This window comes from Ambystoma mexicanum, chromosome 7q (genome assembly GCF_040938575.1).
Source record: "Ambystoma mexicanum isolate Mex_15411 chromosome 7q, UKY_AmexF1_1, whole genome shotgun sequence".
In the NCBI taxonomy this organism is placed as follows: Eukaryota; Metazoa; Chordata; class Amphibia; order Caudata; family Ambystomatidae; genus Ambystoma; species Ambystoma mexicanum.
The window spans coordinates 7,009,162-7,026,279 of NC_090941.1; the positions used below are offsets into that span (position 1 = coordinate 7,009,162).

Genomic DNA, 17,118 nt, shown 5'->3' on the forward strand with positions numbered 1-17,118 from the left:
CACATCTAGATAGAATAGCGATTGTTACCCAATACCACGTTTAGACTGAATTGGGAATACTATCAAGGCCATATTTATATAGAATTGTGAATACCAGCGTGCTTCACATATAGACAGGATTTCAAAGGTGGGCCAGTGCCACATTTGGATAAGGTTGTGAGTGTTGGTAGGTGTCGTATATGGAGAGGATTGTGAATGTTAGCCAGTGCCGGATCTAGATAGAAATGCAGTGATAGTCACGCGCCACATCTAGAAAGAATGTGGAAATTTAGCACATCACTTCTAGACAGTGATGCCAATAACCAACCCACTAACAATGTCACCCCTCTGCATACACCTCTCAAACTTTAACCAAACACAAGCACAACAAACCAAAGAAACATCAATATACCGCAACAAAACAAACCACAAAAAGACTCGCACAACAGCACACAACGGCTACCGGCCGGAAAGCACCCCAAACCCAGCGAACAGTGTTAACCGGGCTGAGGCTGCCAATGGCACATCACTGCTCTGTTGCACTTTTCCCGCTCGTTCCCACTAACTCACCCCCTTCCCCTTTTCAGAGCCGCCAGAGCGCCAGGCGACCACTCCGGTTGTGATAGTGCGCGGTACAACTATCCTTTAACATTAACAGCAAAACATTCTGGGGTTGACACAGGTCAGGAAGATTTATCATTGATGTGAAAATCTTACCTAACACTGTCCTTTCTGTGTTTGTTGCTAACTAATAGACATTGTTCTTGAATTATGGGTCACGTGTGACGAGACGGTGTTTGGAATTATTTCACACTTCATTTAGATTAGCTAATATTGATGCAAGTGTTATGTTTTCTCTTGCCATGAGGACACTATTGAAATATTCTTCATGGAATCTTTTGGCTTATAGTTGTCCTGCACCTGGCTTACAAAGGCTAGTTGTAGTCTTTTAAGACTTTAATTGATCTGGGAGTATCCTTCTTGTGTTCTGAGAATTGCTATCTCGTGCTTTCAATGCAACGCTCTGATCCTCCCTTAATTCACAGTACCCTTGGCTGTGGTGACCTGTATTTGTGATTTCAGCATTTTGTGTCCTCATGAAGTCTTGATGCCTTTTGTTTAATTAGAAGCATGTAGAAGCTTCCATTTTGGAAAAGATGGCTGCCCATTACTATTGCTTTTCTATGTTGGTGAGCTATATTCACGTGAAGTTGATGTTGCATTCAGCTTATACATTGCTTAAGTTAGTATTCTTCATGTCTTATGGATGTTAAGTTAATATGCTTTGTGTTTAAATACATATATTACCCTGTGTCCTTGTTCTTCATGTTGAGTGCACATTTTCATCTTGTCTAATGCATGCATTGTCACAACGTTAGTTTGCTTATACATGCCATCTTTAACTTAATTGTGTCCATCTCCTGCTGTACCTGCCTGGGATAAGGGCGGTAGGGTTGTCTTAGTGAGTAACGTTTCTCACCTTAACGACATTGGGCCAGGCAAGGGGCAGAAGCTATGGGTGGCATATTTATCTGCCTCCCTATAAAGGAATGGTGACACAGCACAAATGGGATTGACAACGTTTTTTGTTACTCGTGCCTTTTGGAAATGCTTAAATGGGCTGTCATTCTTTTAATCTTGCTTTCGAATGCTCATTGGCAATAATGGCGTGCAAGTTCAAGTTTGAGATCCTTTATTTGGTACTTGTTGTTTCAACACCATTTTTGTTGCCTCCCATGTTTGGAGTAAAATACTGAATACAGACTAACAAAATGAAAATTATACTGGCCCAGTAAATGATCCATTCAAATTACGCTTAGACACACTTTACAAAAGTTTTTGCACCATTTGTGGCTCTAATGTCCATCAAAATCTCTACCTTAACAGGTGTCCTGAAATAATCCAATGAAACCGGAATATTCCGGACCTTAACTTAAATTTTCCACTGACCTCAAAATCTGATAATCAATCCGACCAGTCTTCAGTACTTACAAGGTATCTGGTCACAGGAGAGTGTTGCTCCTCTGTGGGCACATCTGGAGCGATTAAATGTTCCACAAATACTTCAATTGTTAGGGACAGGTGTATTTGGGACTGTGTTAGCTGCTGTCAGACATTTTCATGACCAACAAATTAGAGCTGGCGACTAAAATGGTCATTGCTAGTGTTACAAAATGTCTCTCTAGCCCTTGTACTTGGGCTACAATATAGACCACACACTACTCTTTAGCACCAACTCTTGCTACTTGATTAACTCATCACACGTAAACCACATTTGCAGCAATCGTGTAGGGGTATTTATTAGTTGGTGTTGTATTCTAGTTCATTGGTTCCTTATAACTTAATTGCATACATGTCAACCAAGTTAAAGACCTTGCAATAGTGCAATTGTATCTCAAGACAACACCACAATCAGTGTGCTCACCTTTCCTGAGTGAAACAATGGCACGTAGGAGCCATCTTATATGCTACTGTCCCGATGCTCCATGTGGGTCAAAGAAACCCCTATTACATTGACATCAGCATAGATTCTGTGGTTCGTTTGTGTGGTTCCGTTAGTCTGGCTAGTTCTATTACCATCTGTCTGGCCACAACATTAGCATGGTATTGTTGACCGTGACTAACTCTACACTGTCTCCTTGTGTTTTGTATTTTAGGAAACCTTGCTGTTCCTTCTCAAGAGTTTGCCACTCGGATGTTTCTTCAATGTCTTCGGCTTTGGATCACACTTTGAGTCCTTCTTCCCGTAAGTTTCACAGTTACGCAGTCAGCATTAGGTGATTGGATTCAAAGAGCAGAAGTTATTAGTCGGGGAACATCCAGCAAGTTCTGAGTAGACTAGCACCTGTTTCACTAGTCGGTATAAAATATTTGACACACTTATGTACGTTGATACACTGTTGAGCCAAGGTCCCTATTCTCTTCAGTAGTAGAGAGATTACCTTTTGTGTGCAAGACCTTAATTACAAAAGTGGGCGGTGAAAGGGGCATTTGTGTGAATTCGTAGCCATGTGGTCTACTGTATTGGGAGCTGAAAGGATGCTTGTGTCGCTAAGAGCATTGTACCGAGTGGTGTTTTAGTACTCCTTTGGTGAGTGGAATATTTTTGGGCTTTAATACAGGAATGTGCAGCAATGCCCACTGTGAGAGTGATTCTGCTGAAATATATCAGTGGGAGGCAATATGTTGAGGTCATTTCAGATCAGTGGGAGTTTGATGGATTTCCAAAATCAACCCTGGGGGAGGATTTTGGGAGGTGACCCTATTATAGTGAACAGGGAGACACTGAGTTGTTAGCCAAACAATTATGCTAAAGTAGCAAAGTGGCAAGGCTTAGTCTTAGGAGGGGTGTGAGAGTTGCCCAGGTCCACACAGAGCAACATCAATAATTCAAGTTGGACAAGCAAGTACAAAAATATACAATGTTTATTAGTCCTTTAATGTTTATTAGTCCTTTAAAATACCTACTGGTCAAATGCCTCTGGTCAAGTACTGTCACACACTTAATATAAAGCAGGTATATACATTCACCCTTAGGAGAAGAAAGAAAGCATTTCATTCAATAACCAGTGAAACACAGGTAAGTACTCCGATGTATGAAATCCAATATAGACACTTTAGAATAACCACAAAACAGATGAGTCCAACCCTAAAATGGTTTGGTTCCTTGTGATATGATATGATATGGCATTTGTAACGCGCCTATACACAAGTGTTTCAAGGCGCGACGAGGCAGGGAGGGGGGAACAAGGGGAAGGCCGACAACGATCCTACTAGGCCAGGTGTCATATTCAGACCGCGCAAGTGCAGGGGTAGGGGGAAGGGAAAAAGTGCAAGGGGGAGGGGGGGGGGGAGTGCAGTACAAATAAGTAGAATAGAAATAAAATAATAAATAAATAGGGCCAGCTGGTGGCAAGTGCAAGGTAAGTGCAGACAAGTGCTGGGGGGGGGAGCTGTAGGGATACAGAGACAGTCCCGCAGTGCAGGGTTTGCCAGGGAGGCAGTGCAAGTGAAGAGTGACTGGGCCCAGGACCGAGGTCGGTGAGAGTGGCCCAGTTGCAGAATCAGTGCAGTTTAGGTGAAGAATTTAGCAGGAGAGAGGGAGAGAGAAAGCAGAAATGAAGAGGAAGGTTTTGAGGTGCTTCCGGAACCGGAGATGGTTCTCCTCAAGTTTCAGGGAGCCAGGAAGGCTGTTCCAGAGGGAGGCCCCTGCCGCGGAGAGAGAGCTACCCCCAGCTCGTTGCTTCGAGAAGCGGCTGACCCTGAGGGAGTTGGAGACAGATGAGCGTAGGGCTCGGGAAGGAAGATATTTAGGAAGAGAGAGTTGAAGGTATTTAGGCCCCAGGCCCCAGAAGGCCTTGTGGACAATGCAGAGGGTTTTGAACTTAATCCTTGCAGCCACTGGGAGCCAGTGTAGAGATTTCAGTCCTGGAGAGATACGGTCCCTGGGCTTGAGGCCAAGGACAAGTCTCGCAGTTCTGTTCTGGATGAGTTGCAGAGGGCGGAGAGTGGAGGCAGGCAGTTTAAAATAGAGGCTGTTACAGTAGCCCAGCTTCGAGAGAACCAGGGCTTGGGAGACAGTGAGCTTCTGGGGAAAGGAGAGGAAGGGAAGAATACCTCTGAGGAGGTGCAGCTGGTAATGTGACTTCTTAGAGACGTCAGATATGTGAGGAGAGAAGGAGAGTGTGGAGTCGAAGATGACCCTGAGGTTTTTTGCCTTGCAGGTAGGAGCAGGAAGAGGGCCAAGAGAGGCCGGCCAGAGAGCTGCAGGGAAGGAGGGAGTGGGTGTGCCGATGAGTAGGATCTCAGTCTTACTAGCATTGAGGCAGAGGTCATTGGCAGCACACCATTCCTGGATAGCAGACAGACAGTCAGAGATCCCAGTCACTAGGATAGGCCTACGAAGGGATAATTGTCCAGGCCTTCACTGACAAAACACAGGAAAGAGTAGTTTAAGGGCAGGACTTAACGCCCCTTTAACCCTATGCAGAATTGGTGGGTGGGGTGTGGGGGGCAGGTATGTTAAGTTACCACCCTGACTTTTTCTCCAGAAACCACTGCTGAGGTTCCAGAATCCACTGGGGACACAATCTTCTAGGCTTGGTCCCGTTGGAGAAAGCCAAGGGGTCATGGATGTAGAGGTCCTTTTCAGACTCTGGATTTAGTTTCGGTTGGTCGCTCTGCTTAGGAATGGGGTCTTCCAGAGATCTTCCAGTTGAACACACAAATTAAGAAAATAAGAAGACTTCTGCAGTGCAGGCGACCTCTAGGATGAGAAGAAGACTGATTGCAACGAGAGCCACCACAATCAGGTGGCGACAGGCAATCTTCCAGTGTTGAACAAAGGAGGAGGTCCTGCGTGGCTTCAATTATTGCAAGAAGACTGAAAATGCAGGAGCAGGCATCTTGTTGGACAAGGTTAAGATCCTACACATCCCAGGGATGCACTCAGAACGACAATGGGTGCAGAGAGGTAGCCCAGGAGAGGTGGTCAGTCCACTGGTTGGTTGAGCGACACTTGTGAAGGCTCAGAAGGCACGTATCCTCAAGCAGGGGTCAAGAGTGGTTGTTCACACCAGTCCATGGTTCAAAGTACTAATGAGTGTCTTCTTACGATCAATCAGAAGAGCAGGGTGTTAGGACAGTTTTTCTGAAGTCCAACTAAGGGCTTAGTAAAACTATTGAACTGAGATCGACAGGACTCTTCTCTATAAGGTTGTACCATCTGAGTTCAGGGTAGCATAGACTGAGCAGCCAGGCTTATTTTAGGAGGGAGAGAGGGCTGTAGAATCAGTACAAAGAAAATGTATTATACATATGGCCCAAGAAACACTGGCACACTATGTATTCTAAAAATAAAGGGTTTATTTTATACACAAGCAGACCAAGAGATTCATGGGTAAGTAAGTACTATCATAAAGCATATAAACACATTATAAAAACACAACATTATGGTTTAAATACACAGATCAAAGCACAGACCTTATTTAGAACACCTAACAGTATTTCTGGGGAGGGGGATAGAGGGGGGTAAGAGCATAGATTACTTTCTAATTACTTTCAGTAATCCAGGGGTAGTAAACCCTGTCAGTTATGCAGTGACACTCAACAATGACATCACATAGTCAACCAACTTGCAAATATACTTTTCTGAATAGTGGAACACAGATTCAAGGAACAGTATATACCTCTACTGCTTTTGTGATAACACAGACATACCAGGTGAGTAAGACCTTTTTGGTGTAATATACAATTGCAGCTGCTTTTCAGCTCAGTTGAACACAGGCAAGAACTCTTTACACTAATGCTGTATGCACCAGGCTGACTAAGGTCTGCCACACATAAAGGAACACTTTTCAGGTGTGGCACACAGCTATTCTAGGCAGGTTAAATCTAATGTTGTAATATACTCTTAGTTGCTTCTCAGATCAGTGCAACACAGATTGAGCTAAGCAATAACTCTATTTGTTTTAGGATGACACACAGCTAACACAAGCTAAGTAAAACCTATATACTTTTTAAAGGAGCCATCGGAAACTTAAGAGGTAAGTATAACCTAAGGCAGACTTATTCTTGTCAGGCTAACAGCAAGTCAGGGGAAGCAAGACCCAATTGGGGACACTCATAAATGAATCCTAACAGGAATAGTAAAGTGAAGCCAACAGCATTACCTTTGGGGAACAGGCCCAACCAACTCACAAGTGATTAACTTAACCTTGTATATACTTTTCCGAATAGTACAACACATGTTCAGGGTAAGTAAGAACTTTTGTAACTGTGCACTCACTGAGTTACCAATTACCTTTTTTACAAGTAAGTCACTTTTGAACACTTGTTATTATTTTCAAGGCAGAACCATTTTCTTATCCAGTCCTTCCCTTATTCTATAGCTTGAGTTTACTCGGAGGCAGTAGAGGGACCCTAGTGGTGTAGGTGCCAGCTGTAGGCAGGGTGAGATAGGGTTCAGTTGCACGCAAAGTCAGAGTTCCAGAGGAAGACTGTTCAAACATGTAAGTATTTCACTTTATAGTTAGTTGAGGGTTCAGGGGCTTCATAGAAGTCACCCTAGGAGGATTCCGCAGTGGGCCTGTGTGAACTGGATGAGTGGCCTCCCAATCACAGAAAACACCCCAAAGCTATACAGAAATCACAAAGGCTTAAGGTAGGTAAAATACATCTGCCAACACAGTACCGCAGCACAGAAAGAGTTGTAGCAGGAAGACTTCAGGATCTGCAGCCACAAATCTGGTCGATGGATTTCTTTGTCAAGAAGATGGAAGACAGGACTTTGGAAGTACTTTTGCAGCGGGGATTACAGGAGAAGGCTCCAGGCAAGATGTTCCTCATGGCTGGATGCATCTCTGTGGATTTGGAGCCTTTTCAGGAGCACAGAAGCAGACACAATATCGCCAGTTGGATTCTCGTCATTTGCAAGGTCCAGCATTCTGGTGAGGGGACTTTCAGACCTGAATCGTGCCTCTGACGATCCAGCAGGGATGCCTACGAAGTTTCAGTGACCTCGTAATTCTGAAGACTGTGCACAGCCAAATGGTTCGAGGTTCCAGGGTATTGGGGTATTGCAGCCCCTCAAAGTCGCAGCGCAACGTTGGATGGCTCAAAATGCAGGTTTTCTTGGGTCTAGTGGGTCTCATTAGGCTCTGGGTCGGGGTCCTCGTTTTCAGAGTCTCTGCATCGATTGGAAGGAAGAGTAACAGCAGGCTCTGGTTACACTGCAGGCTCTCCGGTCCCTAGAAATCGTCTCAGTAATGTTGTCCTCATCTTCCTCTTCGGTTTTGGTTCCAGTGATCGACTACCTCTTTAGCTTCCAGGACAAGACTTTTATGCAGGAACCCAGCCAATCAAACAGCCATGCAACATTCAAACTTGGGGACGGGGGAGTAATGGGTTGGCCTTACAGTTTGAACTGGATTCTCGCAGTCAGGCTGAAAGACAAAGGGCTGCAGATGTTTGAACTCCTCGCTCGCTTCCTGCCTTCACAGACACTCTGGAGCCTGGGAGGGCTTGTCCGAGATCTGTGTTAGGGAGAATTCTCATAAATGTGCTAATTCCCTTCACCTTAGAGACCCCCAGCAAATTTGCTGGATTTTGAGGACTTGATTGTTTACCTGGTAAGAGTGTGAGCCTTTTTCCCCCACTCATTCTTGCATTTTGATGTGTGTTTTTCACTTGTGTCTTTTGATTATGGAGTTTTGGGTAAACTCCATAGGCATCATCTTTTCATGTGTGTTACACAGCACCCTCAGTGCAGTGACACAGGGATGTCTTTTAGACTTCCCAAAGGTTTAGGTACCTTCTCTAGGGATAAACTACTGTTTACCATAAAATGTAAAGTGAAATTGACTTTACTAGTCTTTCCAAATTCCTAGACCCAGCACACACCATCTTACAATGGAGTGCTGGTGGGGTTACATAGTATCCCCTGTGTCTAAATACTCATGTAGCAGTCAAATGCTAACCTTTCCTTTTGAAAAGGATAGTGGCAGTGGGTTTTACAACGAACTACCATGATTTTTCCCGACCGCGAACACTGATAGCTAAAAATCACGGGAGCCATGTTTTTCAAGATGGCGCCTTAAGCCCCCTTTGTTTAAACAGGTCCTGGTCTTCTTTTTTCGCCATTTCTTTTTGGAAAGGTCCTTCTAGTGTTTGTCTCTGCACGCCCCTTTGTCATGTGCCTTTGGCGGGCTTTAGGACTGAAGACCTCTGGTGTCTGAGTGCCTGGGGTGGGCAGGAAGTGAGAAGGTGCCCAAAACTCCCTGTGCTTAGTCCTATGAGACCCAAATGCACTCTGGCGTGATTGGCTGGCTGACTGTCCGGCAAGGACAGCCACCCTGTTGGGTGAGTGACAGCTAGGCTGGAATGAAAGGGAGAAAACGGTTTAAAAGGCGAATTCTTGGACTGGAAAGCAGTGTCGACCACTGGAAAGAAAGAATCGAAGAAGAGCTGGAAGAGGACGGCTGCTGCAACTCCTGGACTGTTGGTTTGCCCAGTGAAGCCCTGCTGCAGGTGCGAATTGCCAAGTTCATCTCGACAGAGAACCCCCTTCAAGGACGACATCTTCCTTTGAGCTGGTGGGACCAATCAACTTGTAAGCCACCTGGATACCATTCTCAAGGCTGGTTAGGATTAACCAGGGAGTGGGATACCAGCTTGTGTGCTTGAATCTACAGCTACTGGAACTGAAGTGACTCCATCTTGTTTCCTTTTTCGATGATCCCGTGCAGTGCAGGAGTCCCCTGACGCCCGCCCTCTTGTCCCCTCGACTGAGGCTCAGGAACAGTGAGATCTGCAAGAACTGGCAGGAACCAACAACTTCAGCTGCATTTGTTTCTTCATACTAAGGTACTGTGCCAACCCGATTGAGAGAACGCCACTCTCGCGGTGAAAGTTTGTGAAACTTTCCCAACTTGCAGGCCTAATCAGCTAGTGACCCCTCAAATGATTCTTTTTCATCTAAACTACTTCTGAGAACTTTTGCAAAGACTTTACCGTTTGATACCAGAACTGCTCTTTCCTATCCAGAACACTAGCCCATTGACTTTGGCCTGGCCTATTAAATTGAATTGAACTCCTCTGGTGAACTGAAACTATTTGCACTATCTAAAAAGTATATGTGATCTATTCTATTTACTTCTGTCCTTTTTGCTCACTTCTAAGTAACTGAACTGCCCTTTGGCTTCTATTTCAGGGGAGCTCAAAATGTCTCAAAATCTTAGTTTTGTATTGAAGTGTATTGGTATATAATATTAAGTTGTCTCCTTCTAGTGAAATGTTTTCTAAATGATTGTGTAATAAATTAATAAGTGCTTTTACAAAGAAACTTAGAGTATAAGCGTCTACTTGAACCACTGTGATTGAAGGTGCCCTGTGTAATTACTTGTACTTCTCACTTTCACTCTTGAGATAAGCCTGGCTGCTCGGCTCGCTAGCAAAAACTGTGTGGTACAGACTTATACCAGGGGTTGGTTTGGCTAACACCTGTAGTCCTAATTGTGTGTAGTGGTCCCAGAGGGTACTGCATGCAGTTCTGCCTAACAGGCTGCTGCTGAAGATAAAGTTAACACAAATGAATTTCCCACCCTGGCTGTCAGGAAGGAACATGAAAGGCAAGGAATGATGAAATGGCGAAAAAAGAAGACTGGCCATTTTGGTAAAATCGGCACCCATGGGTGTCTTTACCGGGGCTGTGGAAGCAGCCCACTGTAAAGGTGCACCAAATTAGTGAAAAGGTTCACGGCCACCAGCCATTAAAGTTAAGTTTGTCTTTTTAACATAAATGTTACTGAATATCGCCTTCCTCCTTTTAAATGCTTCTCCCCAGCATTCCACATAAGCTGGGGGGTGCTGGCCTCACCTAGGAAAATGTAAAAGGCATCCAATGTTCAGTCAGTCAACATAATTTTATTCGACATATAAACATTTTCAAGTCAGTACATAAAAATATGAATCCAGACACTATAAAATAAACCATCATAAAAACAACTAGATCGACAGGAGTATTTAAGCAGTTCAGTTGTGGCGAGAAGATAAAAACATACAAGTTACACAACTTTAAGATGCATCCCATAAAGGAGAGCCCTGCTTGCAGCCTCTTTATGGTTCCAAATAATGCAATTGTATTACAGGTGCAATTTAATTGGCTTCCTCTTTAGCAGCCATGATCTATGAGTGGATCTGGCTACTGCAAAAACTACAGCTTGCTGGGTGCTTTGTCTTAAATATCTAAACACTGATTGAGTGTCTCTTATTCCCGCTTCTCCCAGCACAAGCTTGAAGTATGCTTTCCTCAGGTATTGTTTTCTCACATAGCAACAAGAAATTAGTCATAGTTCCTATTCCCCCCAGCACATTGTACACTTATCAGAATTCGGTTCTTTCCAATTAGTCGTAAAACTTGCCACTTGGAGGGTCCCCAATCTCACTTGGACATAGAGAGATTTCTCGAATGGGGGTGAGATGTAGTCTTCATGGTATTTCCTGCCCGGCGACCAAAGTTCGAGATATGCCGGGCCCAATTTTAACTTACTTGCATTGGCCACCACTTGGTCCCTAGTTTTTTGTATAGCACAATACCTTAACTCCTTTCTAATGCCTTGCTACTGGTTTTGTGGGTTTTCCCATATATTAACACCACCTAGTTCTCGGAGCGTCTCTACATGGTGAACCCACTCTAGGGATTTCCCTCTGTTAGGGAGAATGGTCAGTTTAGTGCAAAATTCCTCCCACCTTAGAGACCCCCAGCTCCTTTGTTGAACTTGTGGACTTTTGTACTTTTAATTCTGTGTTTTCTGTGTTTCTTTTTGAGTTTGGAGTCTGACAAACTCCATAGGCATGACCTTTACATTGCGACACACAGCACCTTCAGTGCAGTGGCACACAGAAGTCTCTTAGATTTCCCAAAGGTTTAAATAACTTCTCTTTGTGAAACTGTTTCCAAGAGCAATGACGTAAAATTGACTTTACTTAAATTTTGTAACTTTCTAGACCCAGCACACACTATGTTACAATAGGTTACTTAGTATCCCCTTTGTCTAGTTTCTCATGTAGTATTTTTATGTTGCTCTTTCTACAATTAATGACTGGTGGTAGTGGTTTACTTTTTCTTACCATTGTGTGTTTCTACCGCGTGCTACAATTGCAGCTGCAGTAAAGCACCCATGGGTCCCTATTTTGTCAAAATGGCCCGGTCTTCATTTTTCGCCATTTCTTGTTGGAAAGGTCCTTCTTGAGATTTACTCTGTGTGTCAAACCAGGTTTGGTCCCTTTGTTAATTTTGTCTTTGGCGGGATTCACTGGTGAAGCCCGCCTCTGGCTCCAGCGTGGCTGGCAGGGGCTGTGCTTAATCCCCTCGGTTACAGCTATGCTCCCAAAGCTGATTGGCTGGCTGTCCTTGGAGGACAGCTATCCTGCTGTGAGTGCCAACTAGGCTGCAAATGAATGGGAGAAACCTGCATAAAAGGTGAGGCTTTTGTCTTGGAAGGCAGAGTCGACCACTGAACGAAGGAATCCGAAGAAGAACTTGGAAGAGACGCCTGCTGCAACTCCTAGACCTTTGGTTTGCCCGGTGAAGCCCTGCTGATGCGCTGAAGCTCCAAATTCACCTCGACTAGAGAAGCCCTGCAATGGACGACTTCTCCCCTTCGGTTGGTAGGACCCATCAACCCCAAAGTGAACTCGTTTGGACATCCCCTCAGAGCTGGCTGTACTTGCATTGCTGCTGCAGGAACCAAAGTGCCAGGGAGAGGAACACCAGACTGAGTGCATCGCTTTTAAGTCGGACCCGAGCTCCAGGAAGATCCTCCGGACTCCCTTGAAGCAGGACTGAGCAAGCCTGAGCCACCTCAACAGAGTGCTGGACCCGAGATGCAATGAAAGTCCAGAGTGGTATCCGAGAGACCGCTGTGATGCTATTTGCTATAGATACAAAAAAGGTAGCAGGCGCCCCTCTATGCAAGGAGCTGAAACCGCAAAGTGCAGCTGAATTGAAGTTTGCCCATTGCTGCCGCCGACCTTCAAATTGTAGTGCAGGACTCCCCAGACGTCCGCCCTCTTGTCACCACAACTGAGGCCCAGGAACAACCGGATCTGTAGAGCTACACAGGAACAGAAGCCAGCTGGAACCATTTCTTCTAACCAAAGGTACTGTAAAGTTTGAGAGGACTTGCCTCTTGTTGTTGTAGCCTTATTGCTCTCAGTTGGCACTTGTCTTGGAGAGTTGCTTGCAGCTTTGCCGCTCACAAGTCTCCAAGCTTGTTGCCCTTCAGTGATTTCATTCCTACAAACGTTTCTAAAAACATTGTGCAATACGTTCTTACCTGCAAGAAGATCTCCAGCTCCCCTAGACTTTGCTCAACTAACATTGGCTGTCCTGGCTCCCTGAAAGACCCTTCTTACCTCTGACCTTGTGCTTTTGCTTTCTCCCAGGAAAGGGTTAATTTTACTTTGCAATTTACTTTGCATTGGACGGTTCAAAGAGTACTTACCAGTTTATGAATGATTTGTTAACCTTTGTTTTATTCCCCTATCTACCCTTTGCACCAAATTCAGTATTGCTCTAAATGTACCAGTGATAAATCAATGTCCACAGTGTCTTACCTATTTAAGTCACCTGAGTGTGTAGGAAGTGTTTGTGTGCCATCCCCATGGGTATCATCTGATTAGAGAAACTAAGTGTGTTTTGAATTATATTTTAAAGTGTTACATGTTTTGCTCCCTTCTAAAGAAGATTTATTCAACTGACTGTTATACATTAATAATTGTTTAATCAAAAAAACCTTGAGTGTAAGAGTTTATTTGAATACTTGTCACTGTGAATCTCTGTGTAAAAACCCTACTTCTCACAATGACCCCCATTAGGCAAAGTGTGCATGCAGTACCCTCTGAGACCACTACACACAACTCTGACCACAGGTGTAAGCAAAACCAACCTTTGGTATAAGTCTGTACCACACAGTTTTTGGTAGCGAGCTGAGCAGCCAGGCTTATTTCAAGAGGGAATGTGAGCTGTAAGGGTGTTACACGGAGGTCTGCAATCACAAGTATTCAAAAAGACACTTATACTCAAGGGTTCTTGGTAAAACACTTATTAATTTATTACACAGTCAGGTAGAAAACATTCACTAAAAGGAAGCAATCAATATCACACAAAAATATTCTTCATACTACTTCATACTATCCGGTTCTGAGGGCTTGTACCTTTTTACCGAATATAATGGTTCGCATGAACCAAAAGTTCTAAAAATGCTACCACCAAAGGTTCGAACACCAAAAGTTCAATCCTTTGGTGGTAGCATTGCAAAAATAAAAAAGAAACAGCTTCCGTAAAAAAAACAGGGGCTATCAGGGTGTCCCCGCAACAGCCCGCTCACTATACCCCTGCAGCATTCCATTTAAAAAAAAAAAAAATAGGACCCTGCAGCGCCGGTTCCCGATCACGGAAGTGAAAGGGAACTGAAGCCGCAGGGACCCAGCATGAAGAAGTTAAGTGGGGTTTGCTTATTTGGGGTTGTAGGTGGGGGTGTGTGGTGTGGGGGGGGGTGTCATGGGTGTGGGTATGTACGTGTGTTCGCATGAGAAAGGTGCAAACTTTTGGTAGTTCGCATGCAAACTTTCCGACCGTGGTCAAATTATGTAGATCGGTTCTAAGGCATTTAAACTACTTCGAAGGAGGAGCAAAGTGGCATTGGGAGCATTTGAAGTAGGAGCAAAAAGGCATAAGTTAATAAAACGAATAGTAGAATTATTCCTAAACAGTTCAAATAGTTTGAGTTCACCAGAGGAGTTGGTTCAAAGCAATAGGTAGGCCAAAGTCAATGGGCTAGAGCCTTGTATCAGTAAAAACGGTTCTGGTAGTTAAACGGAAAAGTCTTTGCCATGGTTCTCAGAAGCAGTTCACAGAAGAAAACGTTATATGTCGGGTCACAAGCTGATTAGGACTGCAAGTTGCCAAAGTTTCACGCACTTTGACAGTGAGAGGTAAGTTCTCTCTGTCGGGTTTTCACAGTACCCTAGGTTGAAGAACAAGATGCACCTGAAGACTTCTGTTCCTGGCAATTCCTGCAGATCTCGCTGTTCCTGAGCCTCAGTCGTGGGGACAACAGAGAGGACGTCAGGGGCAATGCACAGCGACTGGTCACAAAGCTGGCAATCTGGCAAATCTTTGATTGCGGTAGCTGTATTTAAGCACACAAACTGGTGTCCTTCTCCCTGGCTATTTGGTTTCCTGCAGCATACTGAGGAAAATACAACAAGCTCTGAAAATGGTATCCAGGTGGCTTACGAGTTGATTGGTCCCACCAACTCAAAGGGAGAAGTCGTCCTTGAAGGGCTTCTCTGTCGAGATAAACTTGGCGATTCGGACCTGCAGCAGGACTTCACCGAGCAAACCAACGGTCCAGGAGTTGCAGCAGCCGTCCTCTTCCAGCTCGTCTTCGTTTCTTTCGTTCCAGTGGTCGAATCTGCCTTCGAAGCCAAGAGACTCACCTTTTATCCAGTTTCCTCCCATTCATTCCAACCTAGCTGCCACTCACCCAGCAGCGTGGCTGTCCTTGCCGGACAGTCAGCCAGCCATTCGCGCCAGAGTGCATTCGGGACTCCTAGAAGACTTAACACAGGGAGTTTCGGGCACCTCCCTCACTTCCTGCCCACCCCATACACTCAGGCACCAGAGGCAGTCTTCATCCATGAAGCCCGCCAAAGGCATAGGAACAAAAGGACTAAACCTGGTTTGGCGCGCAGAGAAAAAAGAAGACCGGGACCCGTTTAAACAAAGGAGGCTCAGACGCCATCTTGAAAAACATGGTTCCTGCGATTTAACGCTACCGGTGTTCGCGGTCGGGTAAAATTATGGTAATCTGTTGTAAAACCACTGCCACCCCTTTCGAGAGGAAAGGGTAGCATTTGACTGCTACATGAGTTTCTAGACAAAGGGTATACTAAGTAACCCCTCCAGCACTCTTTTGTAAGATAGTGTGTGCTGGGTATAGGAATTTGGAAAGACTAGTAAAGTCAATTTCACTTTACTTTCTCTGGGAAACAGTAGTTTATCAGAGAGAAGGTATTTAAACCTTGGGGCAGTCTCAAAGGTTTCCCTGTGTCACTGCACTGAGGGTGCTGTGTGACGCACATGAAAAAATGATGCATATGGAGTTGTCTAAAACTCCATAATTAAAGAACACAAGAGTAAAACACACATCAAAATAAATGGAAGAGTGGGAAAAAAGCTCACACTCTTTCCAGGTAAAAAAATCAAATCTTCAAAATCTAGCAAAGTTGCTGGGGGTCTCTAAGGTAAAGGGAATTAGCACATTTATGAGAATTTTCCCTAACAACCCCTCTTGAGATAAGCCTGGTGTTAGGCAAGATTTGGAGCAGTACCCTTTGGTTGCACTACAACAACCATGTCCTCCTGTCAATAGGAATCCAACCTTTGGTATACGTCTACTACACAGGTTGGTAGTGTGGCTGAGCAGCCAGGCTTATCTCAAGAGGGGTCAATGTGAGCAGTAGGGGAGTTACACAGAGATTCACAGTGACAGGTATCCAAATAACCACTTACACTCAAGGTTTCTTGATTAATCAATATTAATTTTTTAAACAGTCAGGTTGAACAAGTCTTCTTCAGAAGGGGCAATATATAAGTAACACACAAATACAGTCCAAAATACACACTAATGTAAGGCTACAACAACAAGAGGTAGCTTCTCTTAGACTGTACAGTACCTTTTGGTTAAAAGAAATCGTTCCAGCTGGCTTCTGTTCCTGTGTTGCTCTGCAGATCCTGTTGTACCTGTGCCTCAGTTGTGGGGACAAGAGGGAGCACTTCTGGGGACTCCTGCAACACAACGGGGCAGTCAGTGACAGAAAAGGACAAACTTCTATTCAGCGACATTTCGCGGTTGCAGCTCCTCACATCTCAGCAAATAGTACCACCGCGGTCTCACGGATACCACTCTGGACTTTCCTCGCTTCTGGGGTCCAGCACTGGGTTGAGGTGGCTCAGGCTTGGTCAGTCCGGCTATCTCCCATTCATTCGCAGCCTAGCTGTCAATCGCACAGCAGGGTGGCTGTCCTTGCCAGACAGCCAGCTGGCAAATCACCTTTGGGTGCATTCCTGTATCCAAGGGGATTAAGCGCAGTGAGTTTTGGCACCTCTCTCACTTCCTGCCCCTGCCAGACATACTGGAGCCAAAGGCGGGCTTCACTCGTGAATCTCCCGAAAGACAAAATAAAGGGACCAAACCTGGTTTGGCGCGCGGAGTAAATCTCAGGAAGGACCTTTCCAGCAAGAAATGGTGACAAAAGACTGTGCCATTTTGACAAAATGGGCACCCGTGGGTGCTTTACCAATGCTGCAATTGCAGCCCACGGTAAAAACACACAATGGCAGTAAAAAGTAAACCACTGCCACCAGCCATTAATTGTAGAAAGGGTAACATAAAATTGTTACATGAGAAACTAGACAAAGGGGATACTAAGTAACCCCTCCAACTCCCTATTGTAAGATAGTGTGTGCTTGGTCTAGAACGTTACAAAATTGAAGTAAAGTCAATTTCACTTCACTGCTCTTGGAAACCATAGTTTCACCAAGAGTAGGTATATAAACCTTTGGGAACTAAG

General features: G+C 44.7%; 1 protein-coding gene across 3 annotated transcripts in view; it reads left to right on the forward strand.

Moving 5' to 3' along the window:
- The window catches only part of LOC138528751 (von Willebrand factor A domain-containing protein 5A-like), an 880,743-nt gene that overhangs the window by 238,720 nt on the left and 624,905 nt on the right, over positions 1-17,118 (forward strand). For all 3 annotated transcript variants that reach the window (XM_069640621.1, XM_069640622.1, XM_069640620.1), the window contains exon 8: positions 2,637-2,725. In XM_069640621.1, the coding sequence (XP_069496722.1) occupies positions 2,637-2,725 (89 nt within the window). The remainder of the gene's footprint in view (positions 1-2,636; positions 2,726-17,118) is intronic.